Raw genomic sequence first — 26773 nt, 5'->3', positions numbered from 1 at the left:
TCATCATGTACCTTCATGTGTTCGTGAGCCATTAATATAGATTTTTATCTAAGCTCTTTGCTCTTTTTATAATCCGCATATTTCCCTAGCAAAAATCCAGTCATACCTGAAGCCATCCCCTCACAGTTGCTCCTGCCTGTTGTGAGCTGAGCCATTGCAGGCCTCTGATGCAGGCTGCTGTGCACCTGAATGATAAAAGCTTTGCTCAAGGGCATCTTACAGACAGTAGCAGAGAGGGGGGGAAAGGGAATTCTGACTGTCTGCTTTCTACTCCCTCTTTGGGGTCATACTGCCGTTTTTCTATTATGATATGATATAACAGTGTCTGCCACTTCTTTTCTTCCTCTATCTTTTGTTTCCTAACTGGACAAGCCTCTATCTGTATCCTCTCTTGTTCCAGTCTCTGGCTGATTGATGGGCCAAGTAATGGCCCTCCACACTGACACTTTTATTTGCAGAATTTACAGGCAAGCAGCACCTGCTGCGGGCAGATGGTTCTATCATCTCCTACAGTAGCCAGATGAGTTCATGTTTCACAAGGTGCATATGGGCGCCATTTTAATCAGAATTCAGGTTAGCTTTTCAGCGGGCCTACTGCTTGCACCCATGTTTAAGCCTCTATCCGTGTTTGCAATCGCAGGAGTGCTGTGCATAAACATAGGAACAAGAGTGGAATTTATGGACTGCATATGTCCCTGTTCCTGTACAGAGTTATTAGCCATGTAAATCCAAGATTATGACATAATCGTGTAATTTCAGCCCGTCTGTTCGCTAAACTAGTTCCAGCAACGACAGTGGATGGTCCTCAGCTCTGCAGAGCAAACCAAACGGTAGCAAGAAAGTACTCACATGTAATATCTAATGAAATAAAGGGTATTCAATTGGGATTTGGCCCCCCTGTGTCATTTTTGCTATATGAAACCTAACACTTGTTCTTTAATGATTTCAAAAAGTAATGTTCATTTTTTCCTCATGTTTGCTCATTGCATCATGTTTTTTCAAAAGTTTTCTTGTGCTGTATTTGTGGATGTTTCACTACATCCAAACAGGATGAAACTGTCACAGATTCTGTGGAAAAAAAGGTGTACTTTGCTTATTTTAGCATAAAAATGGCGACCAAGACAAGTCATGGGCACTTTCAGTTTGCCAGGTTGTGTCGAAAACCAAGTGTGGACTATGGGGAAGACAAAGAGCTTTGGGTTTTGGTGGCATGGATGGAGCCACAGAATCACTTTGATGTGTGATACTTTTGTTAAATCAGTATTTCTGGATGCAGTTCAAAAACCAAATCATCTGTCAACTAAATTCAATTTTACTTATGTAGCATGAAATCACATTAGTAGTTGCCTCAAGACACTTTATATTGTAAGGTAAAGATGCTACAACAATACAAAGAAAACCCCAACAATCAAACTACCCTCTATTAGTTAGCACTTGGTGACAGTGGGAAGGAAAAAATGCCTTTTAACAGGAAGAAACCTATGGCAGAACCAGGCTCAGGGAGGGGCCATACATCTCCTGTGACCAGTTGGGGGTGACGACAGTTACTTAGTTACGCTAACCTGCCATCACAATGAGACCTGTATCACATTTAGATGACGAAAACCAATAGAAATACCAATAGAAACATTTCTGTTCGCTTATTTGATGAGAGAGAAGCGTCTTATTATATTTTGTCTCCAGATGCACACTGTTCTAATGATGAGGACTTTGAAGATCCATCTTCTAGTAGCTCATCTCTCCCCTAGTTATTCATTTAACTAGGGTTAAATAACCAAGTATGAGTTTTGGATCTGCCAAACGAAGCAGTTGAGTTGCTTCAGCCTAGGCTCAGTGAGGAAAACTTCTTCCTAGCAACCAGATTTTCTTTTTGTAGGCATCATGTGAAAAGTCTTTGAAATGGTTGATGGTTTTGACTATTGTTTTGATGCTGAAAGTCTTTTGGGTACAATGGGCTGTTCATTGACAGGTCAAAAGCAAGCCTAAGATGTGCCCTACAGCATAATAGCAATTACTTTGCACCCATACTAATTGGTCATTTTGTCCAGTTAAAAGAAACCTACAAAAATATGAAAATTGTACTTGAGAGGCTGAATCACATTTTATGAATCAGCTGAAACTAAGTACAATAATTGGATTACTTTGTTGTTTTAATGCTTTGATATTTTTGAACTCGGATAATAATGACTATTTTCCAGAAAACATTTTTAAGCAGGTCTGAAGCAGCTTGCAGCCTTCATGTTTCCAATTAAAATAATTTGTTGATTTTTATTTCAGCATGACTGTAAAATTCAAGTTGACTTTAATGTTAGTTGCTGTGGAGCTACCTGGACTACTCCATTTTCGGTTTGTGGATGCTTCAGATTTTTCCTCCCTGCATTAGGTGTGCATGTTCACCTAGTTGTAAAAGTTTCACTCTGTAAAAGCTTGTTTTTACAGAGTGGGTGGGGACACAGTTGTGAGCAAACTTAGTTATCTGCTACAGGCTGAGTCTTCCGGCATAGCCATGCCAAGTAAATGGTACTCAAGGGCAATCTGGTATATTCATAAGCAATCTTGAGACTTTAAACTGCTGAAACTGTTGCAGCTTCTTCTCATTGGATTCATTTTGAAATACATAAAGCTGCTGAAGGTCAAGAAGGTGCAAAGTATTTAAGTGCACTTAAAACTGCCCTCTTTATAGATCTCATGTCTGAATGTGAGTAATCATGAAAACTGCTCTTTCTCAACGAATGAATGTAAACATTATGCTGGGTTGTGACATAATCTTTACTTTGCTGGTCTAACAGAATAAAATACACTCCTTGTAATCAGTTTATTTGATATATCTCCTTCTCTCTCTGCTCCTAGCTATTGGCGAGCCGGTCAAGTTGGAGTGGTATAACCCCCAGGGCGAGCGCATCGTGGCCTCTAAGCGAATGGCGCTCCACACAGAAGCATCCAGATCCAAGCTCGTTATTTATAATGCCATCATCGAAGACGCGGGTATCTACCGTTGCCAGGCCACCGATGTCAGTGGTCACACCGAGGAGGCCTCCGTTGTGCTGGAGATCTACCGTAAGCTTGATAACACACACACAAGCTGACACATTTACCCACAGATGCTCTGTGTTTGCTTCCTAACTGGAACATGAGGACACGGAGAGAATAAACATCTCACATTAGCTTTTGATCACCAGGACAACCAGCTGATTCATATTCTCACCCTCTCCACAGCCACAAGCTGCGTTAGCTCTCTGTGTGTGCACATGCATCTTAGGTTTATGTGTACCTTTGACTTTGTGTGTGAGTGTGTGAGTTAGACTGATTCTTGTGATTAAATTATAATGACGGCTAGCAATGCCACAGGACTTAGATCCTGTCAGGAATAATGAGAGATCGGGCACTGAGGCTTACCTGCCTTGCTGACCAATCACTATTTCCTGGGCAAAAACTTAATGTTTTGCCCAGGAAATAGTGTTGGTGGTTATAGGCTTTTTTTTTTTTTTTTACTGATTCCATTCTAGCAGTAATCAGTGAATTTGCATCTTTAAAGTGTTGTTCAGCAAGACATCCGACTGAAACCCCACTAGCTTATTGCTGTGATTTAATTTAGAAATAAAACGAGAAAAACATGTGGGTTTCACTAAGATCATCTCCTGGAGCAGGGAGCTTTGTGCAACTTAGAGAAAATTACAATGTAGATCTAAAAAACACAAACACATGTTTTATGCGGATTTAAGTGGAAAAGAATTCAAGATAACAAAGCCTGACAGGCATAAAATAGCATTTTTACACCAATAAAGTCATTCCCAGAACTATTAGCTGAAAACTTGGCATATGTGCAGTGTGCACTTAAACAGTTTGGGGACACTGGACGAGTGGAGGACAAAAGAAGTGTCAAGCCTAAAAAAAACTATCTACAGCAGATGAACAGTATCTAAAAGTTATTTCCTTAAGAAAAGGACATAAATAAGAAAAGACCAGCAAAACCCCAACACAGGACCTGAGAGATGCATCTCGCCCTTCAGCTGATCCATCCACTGTTCACTGAAACCTCATGAGAAAGTATTTCAGTGGAAGGGTGGCTGTCAAGAAGCAATTCTCAAGGAAGGCAAACTGGGAGAAAAGGCTGATTATCAGTGGCAACATGTCTGATGGAGCAATGAATCCAAACTGGATAATTTTGGTTTAGAAATCATCAGTTTATAGGGAAGAATTCAAGCGACAGGTACAACAGTGAGTGTCTACAGCCATCTCTAAAACACGGTGGAGGCTCTGTCATGGTTTGAGACTGCGTTTCAACCACCGGTGTTGGAGATCTTGCCAAAATTGATGAATTATAAAGACAGAAAAGTATCAGCAAATTTTGATCAACCATGCAGTACCACCTGGAAAGTGTTTCATTAGCATTAGTTTCGGGGGGTAGCAGGAAAATGATCCCAAATGCACTACCAGTGTAATAAAAGCACACCTGGATAGAAAAAGCACAGTGGAACACTATCAGTCATGGATTGGCCTCCCCAGAGCCCAGACCTCAACATTATTGAAGCAGTGCGGGATCATGTTGACAGAGAACAGAACAAAAGGCAGAAACATCCAAGGAAGAGCTTTGAATGTCTTTCAAGAAGTCTAGAGAACTGTACTTGAAGACTACTTAAAGAAATTGCAAGAAAAACTGTGTTGAATAATAAAGGTGATCACACCTAATTCACTTCCAACCTCTGTTTTTCCTTATATACTGCGTTTCCATGTATGTTTGTACAGATGTCAATAAATCGCTGCACCTGTTAGCCATTTTCTAAGCACAATCCAGTTGTTAGGTGATGACGTTTAAGCCCTGCTTCTGGGTCCAAACGGGCTGTTGTCTTTTTAACATGTTTTAATTTTTTATATTATGTTCTATTTAATCTGAAAAAAACCCTAAAAGATAGGTTCAGTACTCCGTACTTCACTACTCTGCTTTGTGGGCTTTATGCCTTTTGGAACATTTTAAATTCAGTTGTCTCAAAATTTGTGTGGTTAATTGTACTAACAACAGATCCAAAAGGTAGGTCATATATAGAGCAGGGCGATATGACCAAAATATTTATCATGATATACATTTGAAAATTTGCGATAACAATACAACTGATGATATAATTGACACTAGACAAAATACTTTACAACTCCAGAACTTTATTAGTGCAAAAAAACTCATCAATGTATTTTCACTTAAACAAGCAGCTGTTTTTTATGTGCATTAAAGTTATATAAAAATGTAACAGTGCAAATGCAAATTCCTTGCTGACAGTTTAACCAAAAGGCATTTCCAGTGGAAATTGGCCGACATATCCTCAGCATAACCATGTATAATATCCACAAAACTTAAAAAGAGGTTATACACACACAATACGGTAATATTATGTTGAAGCACAGTACGTATCACTCCGCGAGGCTCCTGCCTACGATAGCCATAATGTTCCAACAATCCATCAAGCGGTGCGGGTTCGTAGCTTAGCAAAGTCGTACTAAAACGTTTGACAGATTTTCGAGCGCCGTGTACCACATAAAATCGTTTCGAGGTCAGTAAACACAACCAGAATTCATACATAAGGCACACGGGATTATAAGGGGCACTGTCGATTTTCAGAAAAATCAAAGGATTGATTTTAAGTGTGCCGTATTTTCCAAAAAACACGGTAATAATGACGGCCCGCTAGCATGCTCTACCAAAAATAGTGCTTTGTTGTGTATCTGACGGACGAAAGCCAAACCAGTTCCACACCACTGAAGTAGCAGAATTTTTCCAAACCAATTCTGGTTCATCCGTTTCATTCAACGATCCGCTTTCGCCCTTCTCATTCTCTGTCGCCACCATGCTTTTTCCGCCATGTGCGTATGAAAACAAAGGCACTGCGCATGCGCGTTTTACCCATATTCTATCACGATATTTCATTTTCTTATCGTTACCCAACATTATACCGGTATTACCGTGAACAGTATGATATGGCCCAGCCCTAGTCATGTACTGTATCCATGGCTGTATCTGTGAGTAGAATTAGCATTAGCCTGGTAATTTCTGCTATTCAAGAGAATTTGGTGTCCAATCAAGGTGTGAAGTCATTAAGTGCAACAGTTTAAAGTGGGTTATTGAAATGCAAGCTTTAAGCTTTTTTATTAGTCTATTTACAAAATCCTTGCGAGAGCATGGTTTATATTAAAAAAAAGACCATAGGTAGAACTCTGTTCACAGGTGAGAGAACAAAGATTATAATTCAAAAGCTACAAACACAAAAGATTACATAAGAGCCAAGTGACCTCTGAGGTGTGAGTCTTTGATCAGGAGTCTACACAAAGTTTAATTGGAGAAAACGCCAAGGTACATGGATTTGATTCCAGAGCTCACTCACACACACAAACACACACAATTATATGTACACACTCTGGAAATCATCACCTGCTGCGTGGCTGCCTTTTCATCCTCTCCCAGCGAACCATTAGGGGAGACATCACAGCTTCAATCACACCTGCCACCACTCAGCCTTTGCCTCATTCAACACATAACCAATTCCCTAAAACCATTGTTTCCATGGTAACCAGGCATCACTCACTGGGGTCCTCAGTGTAGATTCCATGAGCAGCAGGCAGATGAAAACCACCCTAAAATCCAGCCAGGTGTTCTGCCAGCACACAGTAGGAACAGGCGAGGACTCCTCTGCACGGTGCACAGACCTGCGTGCTGCAACATGTTCTACATGAAATTCATGACCTGTGGGAGACCGAGTGTTGACATCTTCTCAGCAGTTGCTGACTTCTCTATGATGGCCAGATGTAATCATGCAGCACGGATTGTGAGATCAGTTTGGAATTAAAAGCTGGTCCACAGTCTGATGAAGTTCATAGACACACAAAGCAGTAGCTAGCAATGAGTTAGTGTCCAATCTTGTGCTAACTCACATTAAATTTAGTACACACATGTTCCCTGAGATAGCACATAATTAATTCAGGGATCCTCTGATTCTGTTTTTTCCACCAAAGCCATAGTGAGGTTAGTGTTTCTGATTTTAATTAGAACTGTAAAATCTAAAAGCAAATCTTGCCATGAAATTTTGACATTTGAGTCCTAAACAACAAGAAATGTTAAGTAACCAATTTGCTTTATAACTATAGTCATTTCAAAATTTGTGTTTCTTGTGCACTATGGTTTATGACCAATTAGCTACAGAAAGTGGTACTTAGGTTTTATCAAGATAACATATTTAACACTGATGCTCTCCGTAAGAACATTATCTGGTTAGCATGTACATTTGTCAATGTGAGAATGTAGCATGCTAGGATTGCCATTTAAGCAAAAACATTGCTGTTCTGTGTGCTGTGCCTGCTAGCTCGATTTCTGGTAGTACTTCAGTGTAATGCAGTATGGTTACTATTATACTAGCACTACAGTTTGAGCCACTCCTATTTTTTTTTTTTCATTTTCTGAACAAGTAGCCAGTCATATTTGTGGAGGTTTTTCAAAGTTGTCTTTAGTGACTGCCAATAAGCTTTTCTTAAGGGAGAGAAACAGGGTAAATTACAAAGAAACAGGCTGAAAATGAGTTGCAACAGGTCTTATGGACTAATGAATCCAATCATGGTGTTGGAGATCTTGTGAAACTGATGGAATTACGATCACATTATGATCCAACATGCAATACCATCTGGAAAGTTTCTGATTGGCAAAAATAATCCCAAACACACTGTCAATTCAGTAAAATCAGAGCTGGATAGAACAACACACAAAGGAACACTATCAGTCATTGACTGGCCTCCCCAGAGCCCGGACCTCAACATTATTAAAGCAGCATGGGATCATCTTAAACTTTGAATGTCATTCAAGAAGCCTGGAGAACTATTCCTGAAGACTATTTGAAGAAATCACAAGAAAACCTGGCTATGACAGTTCAGGCTTTGTTAAAGAATAAAGGTGGTCATGCCAAATATTGACTTTGATTGTTAGAAAAACTCTGTTTTTACCGTATATGATGTACATCCATAATGTTTTAATAAATACAGTTTCAATAAAGCACTACAGCTATTTTTCTACCTGTTGAGCATGGCATGTTTTGCTCTTATCTGAAATATCAGCTTAACCATGATTGTCTGTCAGCTGTCACATTTCGTGAACCTATGCAACTTCTTTAGCAGTAAATTCTTCTGCTAATGAAGAATGACGAAGTGCAAGGTCACATGTAACACATGTTATCTAGCTGTTAGCTAGGTAGCATAGTAATTGTCATTCTCATCTCCTTTTACTCACCGAAAATAGTTAGTAATCCCTCCTCTGTTCCCAACTAAAATGGGATCCATTAAGGCCTATAATAGTGTTCCACCCTCCACACCATCAGGGTATTTATATTGTACTGCAAGCAGTTTACCTGTACTTGTTAGCATAACCAGACTTATGCAGTCAAAATAGTATAAGTAATAAGCATCAAAGTGATTCTTATTTCAAGATAAACCCTTTACTGTCACAAAAAGATGAAAACCTATTTTGGTGGCAAAAGCCACAACATCAATTAGCTGGTGTAATATGGTGCTGTTTTCAACCGTATTCAGTGACAGAAAAGTCATAGTCATTATAGAGTGAGCCAGTACAATGTCTAAGCCAGCTTCTTTCATTTCCTATTAGTTTATTAATGGACAACGCAATAGTGCTGCACAAGCTCAATTTCCAAAACCAGCTAATTTGGCCGGAACACACAGAAACAAATCTGTCTCACATTTGAGACAGGTCCAGGGAAATTGGCTCGTCCGCTTATCAGACAGTTATCTTTGCAGTGATGTGTCTACGAACGACAGCAAAGAAACTTCAGAGTACTGAGTACATTCTCAATTCGCCAGTGTCAAGTGTGCAGTAGAGTGTTACTCTAGAGAGGATGTTTCCCTTACTGATTCTCTTGTAGAGCAGCACGACTACAAAAGAGACAGGAAATGGATACAAACAGAAGGAACAAGTGACACCAGAAGTGTTCAAACCTGAGAGGGAGGCAGAGGGGGAGAAAGCAGATTTTGCAAATAAAAAGAACACAAATGGAGGAGAGGGTGGATGATAAGAAGCCAACGGAGTGAATGACAAAATCACGCAAAGGCATCCTTGAAGTTAATGAAGACACTGAGATGCCAGACACGTTCACAGGCGGAGGATGCAGCCGGGGAGTGAAAGCTCATTTTGGGGAGCAGCCTGGCATAAATCACAGAGCAAAATGCTAATGCTGAAGCCTCACTAAGGGAAGGGACTGATAGAGGAGCTGTAGCTGATTTATTCACACCCTCACAATATAGCACGCAGGTGATAGCAGGTGGTTGCGGCGCTAGCAGAGCCAGCCCGAACACACATCAAAAGCCAAAGAAAGTGGGGTTCGACGAGAGCTCGCGTGAGATCTTTGTGAGGAAATGCTGGTCCAAGAACAGCGTCCTCGTAAAACACCCAATGTTTGCCAGGAAGAGGACACAGCTTTAAACAAGCACCAAGGGGAACCTATTAAAGAATGCTGAAACCAAGATAGAGTGAATCAAAGCCTGCCTGTGCTTTTGTCTAATTTTGCAAACAGTAAGGCTGCAGAATAACTCTGCTCATTGATTCTTTTATGACTGGCAGCAAGTTAAAGCGAGTTACTTTTTGCTGTCACCTGGTGCTGTTTCATCACACTTGCCTTATCTGTGTCCCAGAAAAACAGTCAAAGAGGGATTAAGCTTTTGCTTTGTTTGATTTTCAGAGTAAAAGCGCATCGTCAGTTTGCACTGTGCATAATTTTTCTCCTGCGTGTCTTTCCAAATGCTTTCAGTGGGAACCGATGGGCATTATTTAACATGACAGCTATGCTTAATAATGTGGTTGTTGTGCACACAAGGGGTGTTATTGAGAATTCAAGCACTGAATGTCAACAGTGAATGTGTGCACGTTGGGTTTGTATAATATTATAGTTTTGAAATACTCCTATGGATAGCAGTGTTGGTCTGTCACACTGACACAATGATGTCACCTGTTGTATGTGAAGTCCTGTTAAGACACCTCAAACTCTGGGTTTTTTATGTTTGTAGTGTCTTGGATGAGGTGGATCTGATTGGCAAACTTCACATTCGCTGGTTCTTCAGACATGGAAGGAATGCTCACCTTCTATCCTGTCTGTAGTCTGTCCATCCCTTTGTTGGTTTGTTGATCCAAAAAACTGGACTTGGACGATTCCCAAAGAAAAAAATAAATAAACACAAAAACCCCAAAACATTGATGTCATACTCAGAATGAATTCCAGCATTGGCAGTCGTTCTTAACTAATCTTATGTTAAATCTGTTTAACTTTAAATTTATTGTTGTACCCAATAAAACGTTGTGGTAACATGGTTTATATCAAAAAAACAGTTTGTCATAGTGGAAAAATTATGTTCTTACTCTCTTTCATTGCTGTTTTTTTTTTTTTTTTTTACAATGCCACTGTGGAGCCAGGTGATGCAATACCATAGAGCTGCGGCTAATTTAGAATGACCGCTTAAGCTAGTCGTCAGCCTGAATTGGAAGCCATCTGCTGTGCAATGTCAATGCTAACCACTGTACCGCCATACCACCCGCAGCCAATTACTGGATAAGAAATAGGATGGGTGGTTACATTTGCAAAAAAGATCAAATGTTCACTTAAATTATGAAGTTATTTAAGAGAAACAGGAACTAGTGGATAGCAGCTATTAAGTCATCCATATCAGCGTGTTGTTTTTTTTCCCCATTTTTGCAGAAATGTGATAATGTGGTGCTTCTGTGCTAAAATCACAGATGGCTTTTTTTCCTTACCATCAGATCTGTTTGCAAATTAGGCTATAAATTGATTCAGATGTGCTACTTGACTTCATGATTTCAGATAATGGCTGCATTTTTTCTTGTATACTTACAAATTCAAGAGTTTTATTCTCGAAACAAAAAAAGCTGTTGTACCTTTGCAGGGACTGTTCTTGCCTAGCCACAAGATGAGCAGCTAGTAGGTCACCCTAACACGTAAACCCATATTATCAAGAAATACAGCAAAGTACTTTAAAATGTCAAACTCCTTCCTCACAGGATACAGCGAAGATGAAGACAAGTGGAAGGAAACTATTTTTTAAAGCCCTAACTTTATGTTCTGTCTCCAAACAGTCATAGTTAACAGGGCAGTAAAAGTGCAACAATTTCTGCTTATTTTCCTTTTGATGTTCAGACCTGCAATAAATTGTCTGTTCTGAATGCTCAGAGGGGGGAAAAAAAGCCGTTCAATCTCCATCTTGTTTGATCTTGCAGAGAGGCTGACATTCCGGGATGTTCAGTCACCGCAGGAGTTCCGCTATGGTGAGACAGCAGAAGTGGTGTGTGATGTCATTAGCTCCCCGGTGCCCGTGGTGGTGTGGTACTACCAGGACAAAGAGATCACTGAGGAGCACCACAGTAAGTTTTGCCCCCCCTGATTTCACGTATAGGCTTTTTTCATTACATTTCTTGGTGCTTTTTTTTTTTTTTTTTTTTTTTTAATTGCCGTGGGAAATTACATCCTACTGCTCCATCATTTGCAGTGACCAAACAAAAAATGGCTTGTTAAGTTAGCTCAAAGGTATTCAGAAGGCCTCAAGATCAGGGACACAATATAAAGTTATGTTTTGGGATGTGAAGTCTGAATTACAGTAGGTAATCAAAAATCAGTATCAATGACTGTTCTTTAAAAGTAATTGAGTTGTAATTGCCCAAAATTTGAGAGGCTATATACTGTAAAAATATAAATAAAAGTAGAATCCAAAGTTTTTCAAATCTTGTGAGCACAAAACAGAAAACATATCAAGTGTTTAACGTGAGAAAAATGCACCATTCTAAGGAAAATATTTGCTCATGTTCAATTTGGTGGCAGCAACTAGTCTCAAAAAAAGCTGCAACAGGGGTGGCAAAGGGCGATTAAGTGATGCTAAAAAGAAACAGCTGCAGGAACATTTTGCAAGTGATTAGGTTAACTGGTAACAGGCCAGTAACATATATAATATAATCCCGGTAAAAGTTTTTGTCCACTGAGAGTAGTAAAGAGCAGTTTTCTACTTTGTGCATGAATAACAAGATACATCGTTCCTGTCAATGGTATCACGCTGATTGAGTTGCACACCCACAAATGTGCAAAGTCCCAAGGAGAAGAAGATGGCTAACAAAACACAAGTAGGAGCCTCCAGTGCTGAAAACTACCTGCCTAATACCTAATCCCTGTAGACTACCATGTTAAAATGTCACTTAGTTTATTTAGTTGCAGCATCTATGGCTAAGTTCCCCCTTTGTAAGACCTGTACTGGGATAAATTTGAAATAACACACAAATATTTAACTGTATTAGGCTAGTGCATGACCGATACAGGAGACCGATAGCAGTATTCTATATTTTTTTCTTTCAGACACACAGAAATACAGTTTCCTTGCATTGGTTATATGTCATTATTCATTTTCTCATCCTCTGGCTAAATCTGCTTAAGTTATCTGTCTTTTGTTTATAAGCATATAATGTATCTGTTTAATCGTGTGTCAAAGGTAAATTCCTGTTAAAAAATTTTTAAAAAAAATATATTGTTTTTAAGTGTGAAATGCTTTGGATCAAATCATCCCAAAGTCTCTAGTCAAAGAAAGTACTTGGATAAAGTACCACTGCTTAAGTGTGAATAGTCAGTGTGTATAGTGATATTGAATATTTTAGTAATTTATGGTAATAATAAAAGTTGCATGTGAGTGATAATCTCAAAAGGATTGCACGACGAATGTAAACATGCCAAAAACACTTAATTATTGAGAGGAAAAAAAGCTGGTGAGTCTCAGCCTGCCCAACTGTTTCTCTCTCTCGGTCATTGAAAAGGCTCACTAATGTGGCAAAAATTCAGGTCTCTGGGAAATGCGATTCCCTTCTTTTGTGTGGATTCACAATAAGACAAAGGTCTAAAATTCTATGAATAGAAACCCCATCAGCCCCGGAGGGAGGCGTCTAACTCAGACAGAAACGATGTTAACAAGCAGCTGAGAGGATGGATTATTGAGCAGTTGGATGGCGACATTCGAAGATGCCGCTTCCCATGAGATAAAATGCAAACCCACACCCTGCTTCTTTTGGGAAAAAGCCAGCTAATGGGTGTATTTATGTGGCTCTATTGTCTATCATCTTCCATCCTATTCGAGGGAAGGCTGATGTATGTCATTTATGAAGCTCTTTCTGGTAATACCACCCTTTTCAGCACTAATAGTGTTAAATGTCAGAAGAGTAGTCTACTTAATATTAAAAGAAAAGAAAGATTCACTTTCAGTAACATTCTTCCCTGATAGAAAGCAGGTGCTGCAGTTAGAACCAGCAGACTAGGACTCATTATTTCGTCTTCGCCTCCTCCCTGATTTACAGCTCTCTACACCACTTCCCCGTCCTCCTTCCAGACAAAACACACGCCTGAACAGATTAGAAAGAGTGACCCCTTGAATCTGTCACGGTTTTTAATTGAAATTCAAATCTTCAGCAGCAAGGTAATGATGAAACATGGAGAAGAATGTTTTTTTTCCTTTAATCATTTCACTCTAATTACGCTTGGTGGTTATAAATATATTTGCTTGGGAGAAATGAGATAGAGGCCCGAGCAATCCAGGCCAATCTCCCAGTGGCCACAATAGGAGACTGTGTGGAACTGTAATTGCGCAAGTGTTTATCTGTGTGGACTTTATCAGGTAAATGTGCTGAAGAGAAGATTGACAGTCTAACTACTGAAGAGTGGAGATGGCAATTTTCTCCTGCTGTTTTTCTAACTTTCTTATCTCGCTTCTCTCCCTATCATACGCTGTTTTTCTTTTGTTATTTCCACTCTCCCTTTCTGCCTTTCTCCGGCTGTCCTTCTGTCCTCCTTTTCACGCGTGCTGTGAAGGCAGGTTCCAGGTGTTGCCAAACAACAACCTGCAGATCCATCAGGTGACCAAGGCTGACGAGGGCGTGTACCGCTGTGAAGCCAGCGTAGAGGCACGCGGGGAGATCGATTTTGTGGACATTGCAGTGGTGGTCAATGGTGAGTGAGGATTTTTTAACATTTACTTGAATTCGTGATGACATTCTGATGTACAACAATAACAGATTGTTTAAGGTTATTTCCAGGATTTTATGGGCAAGAGCAATGTTGAGGCCTAGCTGCCAACGGACCACAATAACCAAGATTTCTGCAGTAAAAAATCAAGTGTGGTCTACTGGCATCTTCAGGGAGGACACAAAACTAAAATCAGGGTAAATGGGCAAGGACGTGCAGACTGAGATTCAGTTCACCCAAATAAAAAATATTCATAGTGGCAAAATCGTGCTAAGAACTTTTTTTTTTTCCTAATAGTCAGTGTAATGGCTACAAAACAGCTGACAGTTTAGTGCTGTAAAGTCTGAACATACATACATATGCGGCACAGTGCTGCTTGTTTAGCAGTTGGAAAGTTGTTGTAGATTAAAATAGACACATTGCAAAAACAGCTGATACATGCTGACATATCGGGGTGCCAGAACTTCAGTGCAATTTCACAGTGAAGTTTTTGTGTGGATCTGTGCTCAGTATAGCTTGACAGTTGGGGAATTTGTCAGTGACAGATTGGGAAAAGTTTAGCAATGTGGATAGCAAGAAAAATTAGCTTTTTAATGGATTAGGGCGATGGAGGGATTCCCCTGCTGTAATTTCTGCCTCAGCGGTTCCAAGGGTGTGCTGGAGTTATAACAGTGGTATAATTTTTAAACTCGATACCAGTAACCAGGAAAAAACAAATCACAAAAATTAAGAGGCCTTTAAAACAAAAGATTACAACAGCAAAGAATAACAAGGGCAACACTGTGTTGTGTATGTCTAAAGTGTCCAAATATCCAAGTGTAGTAACACAGGTATAAGATATATATGATAAATACGGTAAAGCACTCTGGAACACTCTGGAAATACCGCCCTTGCTTGACTTACCCCCCAATAGATGGTTATTAAAGGAATTCAGCTGTACTCATTCCAGTTACAGGTCCCCAAACGAGTTCTGTATTGTTATTTTTCATCATAACCCCTCTGAACTGAGAGTGGGTAATTTGTGTGACCGTTGGCTTCCTTGGATATAGTAGCTGTGTCCAAGGGTTCCTCTACAGGATTAAATCCGGATTCCTTGTTACTCATGGCCACGATGGCACACACATAAAGTACCATCAAGAGATGATTGGGCAGACATTTAGTTTAATTCAATTCAGTTCAAATCAGTTTTGTTTATATAGCATCAAATCACAAGAGGAGTCAGCTCAAGCCACTTTATGTTGTGTCATAAAGGCCGTACAATAATACAGAGAAAGTAGAAGGAAAAACTCACTTTAAACAGGAAGAAACCTCAGGCAGAACCAGGCTCGGAGAGGGACAGCCATTTGCTGCGACCGGTTGGGAGTGACGACAGTTACTTAGTTACTCAAAACTGCCATCAACAACGAGACCTGTATCACATTCAGATGACATACCCTCTCTCATCCTACCGGTTGAGGTGAGGAAGACAAATTCAAATGAGACGGAGATGTCTCATTTGAATCTCAGAGGATTCTCTTAGTGCAAAAATCAAAAAAACTAAATCACCAGTATTATTAGACTGCTGGGCATTTGTGCTGCGGGTGACTTGACATCATATTTGGACTGGTACTTATATAGTGCTTTTCTAAGTGCTTGCTTACTGCAAGCCTCATTCAACCATTCACACAAGTGCTTTAATGTTAACCAATACTTTAATGTGTAGCCAATACTGATACTTTGACTTGGAGACTAAAGGAGCCAGGAACTGAACCACCAACCACGTTTTGTTTCATAGCTATTAGCCAACATTGTACTGACTACAAACTCAGCTGAAGAGTAATTGTGATGGTGGAACTTTAAAGGAAGCTTTGCAGATTTGCAGACCATGCTCCTGCACACATAGTATCAATAGATTAGCATACATTAAGGTATGAATTTCCTCTCTGCAGTATTGTTGCTGTTGTTCTCAAAATTGAATGCCTTTCATTCTTTTCATTATTGCACTTACAAAGCCTTAAGGGTTGCAGGTGCCCAAGGTTAAAAACATAATACCTGATCAAGGTTAGTTTAGCAGTACCTTTCCTCTGTGACTGCAGAAAAAGATAAAATATAACAAGGTATCATTCGTATAATTAATTAGCACTAATTTGGTTCCTTTAATTTTTTTTAATTTTCTAGTTTGTTGTTGTTAAGTCTGGAGACCGGGGGTAAAATAGCTGCATCCTGTAAGCTGTCAGTTTGTTAACGGTTACTTAAGATTAGTAGAGTATTATAGCATGAAGCTGACATATTTCACAGTGTGTCTGCAGAGTTTTGATCATCTGCAGAGTGAAGGCAGTGACTCTGAAACAGCTCCGTGCAGCAACTCAGATGGAAATTCAGGTTGAATGCATGGACCTGTAGTTGTAGTATCAGAAAAGAGCTGTCAGCTCTGACAGATTCAGTTTCAGTGAATTATAAATACTTACTAGCTGGTCTACTGGCTACTATGGGGTGTGGTTTTAGTTTGTAATTCTCTCTGTTCTTTAGTATGATTGAAAATTTTAATTAGCGATGCCTTCGGGCTCTGTGGCCCCAAAAATCGAAGGATGTCATATTAATTTTCTCATTTGTCCTCATTTACCGTGAGTCACCTGAGACTGTTGAGGTGATTGAAATGTGATTTTACTACGGCCACAAGCATCTTGTAACGGTTGAACAGCTGCAGTATTGTCTCTGCCTATGTAATTCTCTCACTCCTAATGTAATAGCAGATCAAGCCTCCACCAAAAACTATGAATTGCATTCAATTTAGCACACCACTTACCTCACTTCTGAGGAAGATCCAATAAGCTTGCTCAATGAGGCACGACCTATTATTGCAGCGACACGACACTCGCCATGTGGTGCTGAGACAACCAGACCTCGCTAAGCATCCTAACTCCGTAAGGGAGCCACACCCAGAGGGACATGCATTAAAGTGAACTTCACTTTGCCTCCAAGAGACTTATTCTGCAAGTCTGTGAAGACTTTTAACATTTTGCATGAGTGAGACAAAAGCTGCACCATTTGGTCCTCATGAAATATATAAAGCACTTAGAGCTAAATAAGTCTTCTTGAAACTAATGAGTTTTGGTACGGTACCACTAGACTAGGGGACATCTGTTACACCAGCGCCTTTGTCTCCTTTTTTTCTGAGCACTCGAAATGTTCCCTTAAAGCTGTCCACCTGGAAGTTAGGAAATAAAACTGGATGATTTTGATGCAACTGCTCATTCACGATATAAACTGTATGTAAAAGTGGGCACGAACAATGATATGTCCTCCATTAAGATGTTGTCTACCATTTTAAATCGTCAAGTCACATTCATTTTATTGAACGGGTATGTGAGGAGCGAGGAATGCTCTTTCATCAATAGAAAGAATTTGAAACTAGTGATTAAGCTAACCCGAGGAGTCGCTACTTGCTGGTCATTAGAAGGAATGCAGGTTTATGGCACTTAGGAATTGATTTCACTATACAAGCAGTCCTTCTTTTCCTCTTGGTGCCATGAACTGACCAAAATCCAAAGTACTGTCAGATGGGGCTCAAATGTTACTTTACTCTCTCTGGTGCAGAGCTGGGTTGTAAACCCTCTGCCATTATTAGCAGTTTGGACTAAACTGACCACTGTTGGCCATAAGCATTGGGAAAGAAAACCACCAAACATGCCTATGCTGGTACACACTGGGCAACTGTGGGTGAACTCTGGGGATATGTGGTTAAGGGCAAATTCTTTTTTTTCCCATGTGGGCCTCAAGCAGGTGTGCATACCCACATGGGGCTTGAACTCAGAAAACCCTTGTGGGGATCCAAATAAAAAAAAAACTGCTGTGAAGCCTGCATGAAGTAACTGTGGATTTGTCCTGTCCACACAGCCCCACCATGTTAGGCCAACATATGTCCCACATTTCTTAAAAGTAAGGGGCCCACTGTGGGGCTCGTGGGTCTACATAGACTGGTCTCACATACACCCCAAAGGTGCACATTTGCTCGAAAGATGCAGTCATTAATCTAGTTAAGCTTCGGTTGCTCAGCTGATACCTGTCCACTTATGTCCCCTAATTATAGCAAACTAAAACATTCGCTGCTCTCTTTCTATCTCACTGCCAGTCACTCCTCACACCAGGAACAGTGTGTGTGGTAGTGCTGCTTTTATTCCACAGTTGTTTGTCTCTGTTTAAAGTCTGTTATGACCTTTGTCCATAAATTGACCAGCTTCAAACTATAAAATTACCTACTGGCAAATGACAAACAAAAGGCCTACATAGTTAGGTACTTAATTCATAAATTTGTGGAAACCAAAACAAAGCTGGGAAAAACAGTGCATTCGCTGGGTCACTTAAACCCCTCCTGCCTCAGTAAATGTTAATTCTGCTCTCTGTCTCAGCAGGTTGTGTAATCAAACCATTGTGTGTTTACAGCTGCATGGCCTCCAAGTAGTGTAGAAGGTCTACTATTGCAAACTGATGTTTTTCTTGCACAACTTCTCAAACTGCCATCATGGTATTTAGTTCTGAGATAGCAGTGGTTCAGAGAGACTTTTAGTTAAGCCTCTAGCATAAAAGAGTTGGTCTGAAGGTAGAAAAGATAGAGAGGGCATTTGCTTAAATGTCACCTAGTGTCATGGGGCAGACAAATAGCATAAGCTCCCCATCTTTTTTCTGTAGAAAGTGAACATGTCATCCACTCAGCTCTTCACAGTAATACTTAGAGATCTGAAAAACTGCTGCTCTGCTTCTTTTCAACAAATCTATGTCAGTATGCAAAGTATCCAAGAACAAAGCAGTGGATGCGCTGCCTTGTGGTTCCTCTGACATCTCTATCTGACTTACATCCACGTTTTCTTTTTTCCTGGTGGTGTAAATAGTCCCTAAGGAGTTGTCTAAAGTGTACGAGGCACTGTGCAGTTCAACTATGGAAAGCCGTATTGCACCCATACCCTAGCTTTTACTCTCAGTTATTTGAACAAGCAAACCTGTGCATTCCAGTTATTTCCATTTCAACCCCTTAAGCTACATATCTCATCTGAAGAGCTATTTTTGTAGGCTGGGGAAGAGGCTAGAACTTGAATCTTGTTTGATCCCAAAAACACTGCCTTTCATTTGTAGAGCATTACACTTCAGTAGTGTTGACTAGGATTATTCCCTTCCTTTGCAGCTGTGAAACCAAATTGGAGCAAGAAGTACTATTCGTACAAAGATTTTCCAAAGTAAGCCACAGGGGCAGCTAGAAGATCTACTGTATTGACACCTTGCATTGGTCAGACAACACAACCAGATGGAGATTAAGTAGATTGCTAGGGACCTCAGGTGTGTCAATGAGTACAACAGGGTACATGTTTTATCTGTCAGCTACAGACTGTAAACGGTTCCCTGTTGTGATGCCTGGGGATTTGGCAGCATAGTAAGACACAAACTGTGGCGAAAAAAGGTAGAAACACAGTTCTTCTGTGTTTATAGAATTCTGAAAAAAGAAGAAGAAGAAAGGATGAAGAACTAAACTGATACAGCTACAGGGCATGTTTGGATTCATCCTAATTTCTATCAGTGTAACATGGAAAACTTGAAACACTCATTTGTGCCCAAATAAGACTGGACATTGATTCTTATCCAAGATATAGTTACAGCCAACAATGAAAAGAAGCTAAATCTGGACACATCTATATAAAACTTCACTTGAACTGCTTTTTGAAATGTCATACTACCTAGTTTCATCTCATTTCTTGGTATGGTTCATTTTTTAACAACTTTCACTCTGTTGCATGTGCATGTTTCACCTTATTTCTGAATTCTGCTTCACAACCATTCTAGGTCATAAACTACTTGAATAAAGCAATGTATTTTTGCAGCAAGTTATGAGCAGTCTCTCTGAAAAAAGAAGCAGGAAAAAGTGAAAAAAGTGGCAGCCTGTGTGGTACACTTACAATTAGTCTGCCATCAAAGACCAAAGGTCAATCCACAATGCTCATGTGCAAACAACTTTAGTAACTGACCTCACAATTTTCACAAGCACCAGTCTTTGTTAATAGGACACAATCAACAGACACTATAAGATGAAATAAACAGAAACTGTGAGATGAAATCCAAACATGCTGTACAACTCCCATCAAATATAGTAAATCAGAGTTAACCATGTTTCCAGTGAGATAATAACCAACTACAGCAACAAGATGGCAGTAATTTAAAAAGATGGATGCAAATTGGTGAGAAACTTGAGAACATTTTACTGGGAAAGCTCTGCTTGCTTTGCTTGCCCTGGTGGAATGTTACTAAATTACAACAATATGGCTGAAATGCTCAACCTGAGACCTCAGAATGAGGTTTCACACATTACTTTGCTCTATTCAGACAGGCAAATTGGAAAAAAGGATGGCAATGTTTACGTTTTCAACATGTATAATTTCAAAATTGTATCAATGCGTATCCATCAGAGTAAATCTTATAATCCAGTCATTTAAGCTTTACATTTCCTTAATCAGAATATTTTTCTAAATGAATAACTGCTCAGTTTAAAGAGGGATGAATTCAGCACAACACTTCATGTTTGAAATAAGTTTTAAAAACCCTTAGGCCAACCTTCAAGTACCTTGCCAACAATGTTCCCTCTAAGCTGCGCGCGTGCGTAATTGCGCACTGCTGGCACGGTCTCTGCGCACAGAAAATCTGTGTTGCGCACAAAAAAAAATCTAACCTGAATTGAAATTAAAATTAATACTTTAACAATTCTGTTCTGCAGTGTTAGTCAGTAAGTGACTGGCTGCTCCCGTATGGGATTAGAACGATACCACCTTATCCCATAGTCCAGCCAATAATGCATTCACATTCGTATTTACGCAGCTAATCAATGTCGTCGACAGGCTATGACAGCGTCCTTATGTGCCGACACCGGTGTTTTAGCTAGCAAAGCGGCGTGGCTGATGTGGAGTGAAGCCACGTTAATGACAACGTGTACAACCATTGGAGAGGTGAGCAGGACAGATGGAACAATTGATGGAAAAAGTGTGGACTATATACCAGTTTTTAAATTGTGTTGATAGGCCACATAAAACCAGAGTTATGATAAAAATATCTGCAATGTTTGGTTTTCTTCCTGAATACTATTATTGTTTATATTTACTGCGTGAAGAAACGGTAAAAACGGCGTTTTATAAGGAAAACGCTCAAAAGCGCTCTCCGCCTGTGAGCAAAAACAAAACCAAACCCTCCCTCCCCCGCCTTTCCTATTGGTGGGAAAATGTACCATGTCGACCAATCAAAAAATGATATGGCAACATGGCCATGACCAATTGTTTAGGAAGGAGGGAAGTTTTAGGAGTGACGGCGGAGTTTTGAGATGTGAGAGATTTGCGACGTTTAGTGCAAATCTTGTGTAGTTAGTGTGTAGTGTAGTCAATAGTTTTGTTGTGTGTGTCAGAACAATGAGGCGACTGCTGAATGTTACAGGTGTTACAGGAGTGATACATCTCCTGTTGTCAGGCCTGCAGGTATCAGGCTGTTGTTCTCCTTTATCTCATAGTGGACAGAAATTATTTTTTGGAGTGGCACAAATAATTTGTGTGGCATCAAATTTGATGCAGAACAGCTGATTGTTCTGTAAATAGTTTGAAATGTTTATTTAAAAAAACGCCTTGGCTGCATTTTTAGGTAAATAGCTGCAAAAAACTTTGTTGGTTGCATAACTCAGTTACTTTTTTGAAGAAGTAACTATATATTTAATTGCCCAACATTGGTCATTATATACTGTATTTTGCAGTAGAGAGTTACAGGACTCTCTCCCAGACCACAGACTCATACTCACAAGTCAGAGCTTTATAAAAAAAGGAAAAAAAGAAAGAAAGTTGTGTTTTCAAAATTGGAGTTCAAGTTATTTTTACTTCCAATAGTGTTAACATACTACACGGGTCATGAACAAGATTTCTTTTAAATTTTCATTGTAAGTGGGCTAAAGCAGTTAATTAAAAGTAGCCTAACATAAATGTAAATGCTGTAATTTGATTATTTTAATAAACCATGTCACTTGGATGGATTGGATGCTGGCGTGACCACAGTGCACACGTCTGCTGTTGCTCACAGTGGTCCAAGTGTCCGCTCAGGGAGTTTGTGTGTTCGCTCAGACACATGAAAAATTAGAGGGAACATTGCTTGCCAACTTTATTATATAGACTTTGCCAGCAGAAGCATCTTATTTAGTGACATTGTCAAGGAAACAAAAACAAAGGTTTCCAGCACAGTGCAAGCATGCTCAGGAAAAAGAGTATTTAGCGTGTTTTGTAACAAAATAATGTTGATTATTTCATTGAGTCATTTTATGTATATGTGAGATTGCCTCTTGAATTAGTGCATTTTGTTAAAAAGCAGTCCAACAATATTTTTTAGAGTTTCTGCACAAAATTGTAAATTGTATTCCTGAATTGGTTTCTGCACATCCAGTTACCAGCTGAGATGATTGGCTGATTGAATGGTGCAGTGTCTTTTTAGTTAATTTTTATTGTGAAGTAGAATTGAACTTGATCACCATCTTCAAATTGGGCGTTGCGTTATATTCAGCATGCAGCAACAATACGTCATGCTGTTCTTTTGATTTAGCACGTCAGAAGAAGTGTCAGCTCTATTTCAGCAACATGTTAACAGACATTACTTTAGCCAGTGATGCAGAACAACATTTTCTTTTCGAGAAGCAGAGCTGAAATAACTTACTGTATACTCCCCTACCAATGTGAAGTCATAAATATTCATGTGTCAGTTGATAAAAGAGTGGTTTCTTCCCCGCAAGCATGCAGCGAATGAAGCTCTGCTGACCTGCTGCAGCTCCCAGTCTCCAGCGTATCATCAAAGCAGACCATAGATGAAGATGATGGTGTATCGAGAGAAGGAGGCCACCCGCTGAATGGCTAATCAACCTGAGGGCAAAAACAGCTTGGTGACTAGAAGAATGTAGAACATTTCAGGAAGTGATCTCAAAAGTATCCACATATGAGTCATGGAAGCTTTTCATTGACTATATTTAACATAATTTAAAGAAAAAGGCTGAAAAGATTCAATAGAACAGAAAGTTACTTACAAACTCACAAAGTTGTAAAACCATTCATGCTGTTTTTCAAATGAAAATATAAAGCACAGTTGCATAACAGTTTGAGTTCCATTTTTGTAATTTCCTTGGCACATTTTCACCATTTGTTACTTTTGTCATGGTTTGTGAAATTCACTTACTATAATTTATTGCGGTTAAAAGTAGTTTGCAGCCTTCCAAAATGAACTAAAGCTGTTACCAAAATTTAAAGGAACTTCTATAACATGCATACACTTTGTTGAATAGATATCAACTAAACTAAATATGGAGCCAAGATGGGGAACGTCAGCCTGTTAAGTCATTACTAACACATCATAACTGCTGTGCGTTATTAATCACTATTGTGTTGTGTTTTTAACACTATTTACAGTGGCAGCAATAAGAAATGTCAAATATAAAAGAACAGCAGGAAAAATCAAAAAAAAAATACCATACCCCTGGAAAAATGCTGACCCCTGGTGGTGAGCAAAAGTTTGCACCATCTATTTACACTAAATTTTACAATATGTGTCTTAAGTAAACTTAAGACAAATTTAAGACAATATGTTAAAACCCAGAGAAAGTCCAGTACTGCTCGGTATAGGTTCAGTAAGTATAAGCACTACAAAGCGGGCCTGTATTGTAGTGGTTAACACATTCACCTAACACAAATCTGGGAATAAATCTACAGGAGGAGGTGTATGTGGAACTATGTACTGTGGTGAGCTCTGATGAATAAGGAAGTAGCTTTAAGGGGCTACTAAGCTAGTTAGCTTCGTAGGTTGTGGTAGACAGAGTTTGTTGTCCTTGAATGGAGCCAGACTGTAGAATGTATATGAGGGACAGATGTGAAGTTTGAAGATGAAATCTACATGGTTCCTCCTCTAGCTCATCTAGCTTCAAAAATGATTTTAAATATATTCAAGTTTATGGGACAATGACCCCCCTTCTGGCTTGATTTGTGACCTGTGAACACATTCAGTCACTGAATTTAGTGTCTACTTTTATAAACCATAAATTACAAAATGCACAGCAAGAAAATAAGTACATTTTCAAAAAACTTCTTTCCAATAATTCCACTTTCCAATAATTTTTGGATTACTTGGTTCAGATTGTAGTGTTCGGCACTATCATCTGCCACTTGTATTCGTTTTTAACACTTTAACACAGATTTTCATTCATCTCTGACCCAATAGCCACAGCAGCCAGTTTCTATAGCAACCGATGATGATGTAAAATGGAAATAACTTCCTGATTTTTTTGCCTGCATTCTTCCTCAACAAATCCAATTAATTGTGGGTTCGCTCACTCAAACACCAGGCCCCACAATTTTCTCCCTTTGAGCTGTCAGTGAAACTACTGGCTGTGTCCTTCAGGATCTCTTAAATGATTTTGCAGCAACATCAATCAAAACTGCTTCGCGTGCAATAAGGGAATATAAATATCCATCTCTGTTACATTACATTCCCAGTTGTAAATCAGGGCTGGTTTGACTCCAACTTGTGTGCTAATCTAGAAAGCGAAGCAAATCCTGAATAGAGAACCCAGCAGGGGTCTCGTCTCAAAACACTGACTCGCTTAATTTGTAGTAGGTGTAATACAGTCATGACATTAACCAAGAAGATTTCACGACTTCTAAACACGGGCTATCCTGACTTTATTGAAGCTAATTAGAGGGCTAACAGAAAACAAGTCCTCCAGCTCCTGCATTTAAAATGAGTCATCTTTAAATATGTTTTCATGTATTCTCACATCGGTGGGCATGTCTGTGAACCTCGCATTATCTCGCCCAAGCCTCTGAAGTTTCAAGCATATGACTAATACATGAAGAATTCATAAAGCTTGCCAGATTCTTTTTGGATGCTTAAACCCTGTTGCTGATTTGCTCTTTTGAAGTCTCCTTGCTTGGCAGTTTGTCTCATTAACAGGCCTGTTTCAACAAGGCCCGCTGATGTGGGAGCGTATTGCATAGGAAAAGAGAGGGGAGGAGGGCACACACTGGAGAATAGAGATCTATTGGCTTGAAAATCAATGGTTATCATGTCAGCCAGATGCTTGCTCATCTCACTCGCAGAGTCAGAACTATTGGAAAGGACTCATAGTGTTTGATTATTGCTTAGGCCATTTTTATCCCTGAAAAGCTCTCTGCACCTAAAATGTGTGTGTGTGTGCGTGCACTCCATATTGTGTTGATTTTACAGACAAAAAAAGGAGATTTTCATTGATTTTTTTCTTTGTTTTTAGGAGAAACAGTACATAGACAACATGAGATAGCACATAGATCAGACACTATGGAACTGTAGATGTACCGATGTATTTTTCTTCGTAGTAATACACACTGGTGCTGTTAGTGTAACTGATCTTTAAAAAAAAGACTACAGAACAGAAGCATTGCTTCATTTCTGCGCTGATGCCTTGTTTTGATTAGAATTCCCTATCCACAGTATGTTTTTTTTAAAAAGGCGAGTCTACCTGCTTTGCCGCTGTTCTTCATCAAAAAGCAGCAGTTTAATGAGTCCTGAAGCTATTTTTAATATTTAATTTCATCTTTGAGTTGTTTGGGGGGGAGGTTTAGATCTAGGTGGAATAAGTGTCCTCTGGATGTCATCACTTGGAGGACAAATTCCTTTCATTATCTCTCAATAACTTCCAAAACCCCCAAATGAGGAGCTGTTTACATTTTTTGAATATTAAAAACACGTTTAGCTTGTTTTTTTGTGAGACCTTTCAAGCTTTTTCAACCCTTTTAACGTGATCAGAGGGAAAAAAATGTCTTTCGCAGCTGCCAGTTACAGTACCTATGAAGCAGGTTTTTGTTTGGATCCCAATAGCAAGCGTCCCATTTTTCAGCAATTTCATCATTCATGTGCTCCAACACCTCTGTGTGGGTAGCGTTGGTCTAATGTTTTGTTGAGCCTCTTCTTAGAGAATAAATTAACTCAAATATCGAGATGGTGGTAGAATTAGAGAATTGGAATGAGTGCATGTTTGATCACACAGAACAAATTTTCAGTTTTTAATTTGCTGCATTTGGGGCATTTTGTTTGTTTTAATTTAATGCCTTCTAATTACAAGCAGACCAGATCTTGTAAACACAACGGTGACAGCACATGCCTCATTTTGGTAGCTCGTTGTGGAAGAAGCGAAATTTAGCTTCTATAAAGCTAAAACCTTGATTTAAACCTACACATCAGCCTGTATCCAGGTGTGCTGGATGTTATCTGGATGTTAACACATGACGGACATGATATCACAGAGTATTTCCTTTACCTCGATTGTGCTCACGCTGTAATCGGATGAAATTATGCAAATGCAGTAGGTGCAGTTGGTGGGCTAATTGACAAATATAGCACGTCCTCATCGTGTTGTCTGGACTTCAGTCGTTTTTACTATTTTCCTCCCGTACCTTTTAGATGGTCCTCGTTTAGAAAAGAAGGGAGAAAAAAGAGAAGGAGGAGGAGTTTGGTGACCTTTCAACATGCAAAGCAGACTTTTCATCAAGAGAAGACAGAGAAGTGGAGATAGCATTGATCTTCTCCTTCAGATGTGATGGGACTGATCCAGTATCATTCCAGCCTGTGATTTTGCTTACCCACAATGCATTTCTTCATGCATGGTGCATGAAGTATCTTTATAATTTGATAATAGATAGGAAAGAAGTTACATTATAGTTGCCTAAAACTAA

General features: G+C 39.5%; 1 protein-coding gene across 3 annotated transcripts in view; it reads left to right on the top strand.

The window, feature by feature from the left end:
• The window catches only part of LOC134620840 (neural cell adhesion molecule 2-like), a 381750-nt gene that overhangs the window by 265598 nt on the left and 89379 nt on the right, over positions 1 to 26773 (top strand). For all 3 annotated transcript variants that reach the window (XM_063467152.1, XM_063467151.1, XM_063467150.1), the window contains 3 exons: positions 2851 to 3057; positions 11267 to 11410; positions 13887 to 14024. In XM_063467152.1, the coding sequence (XP_063323222.1) occupies positions 2851 to 3057; positions 11267 to 11410; positions 13887 to 14024 (489 nt within the window). The remainder of the gene's footprint in view (positions 1 to 2850; positions 3058 to 11266; positions 11411 to 13886; positions 14025 to 26773) is intronic.

The sequence above is a fragment of the Pelmatolapia mariae genome, linkage group LG23 (assembly GCF_036321145.2).
Source record: "Pelmatolapia mariae isolate MD_Pm_ZW linkage group LG23, Pm_UMD_F_2, whole genome shotgun sequence".
NCBI classification, from domain to species: Eukaryota; Metazoa; Chordata; class Actinopteri; order Cichliformes; family Cichlidae; genus Pelmatolapia; species Pelmatolapia mariae.
This window is presented reverse-complemented; position numbering and strand designations above follow the sequence as displayed.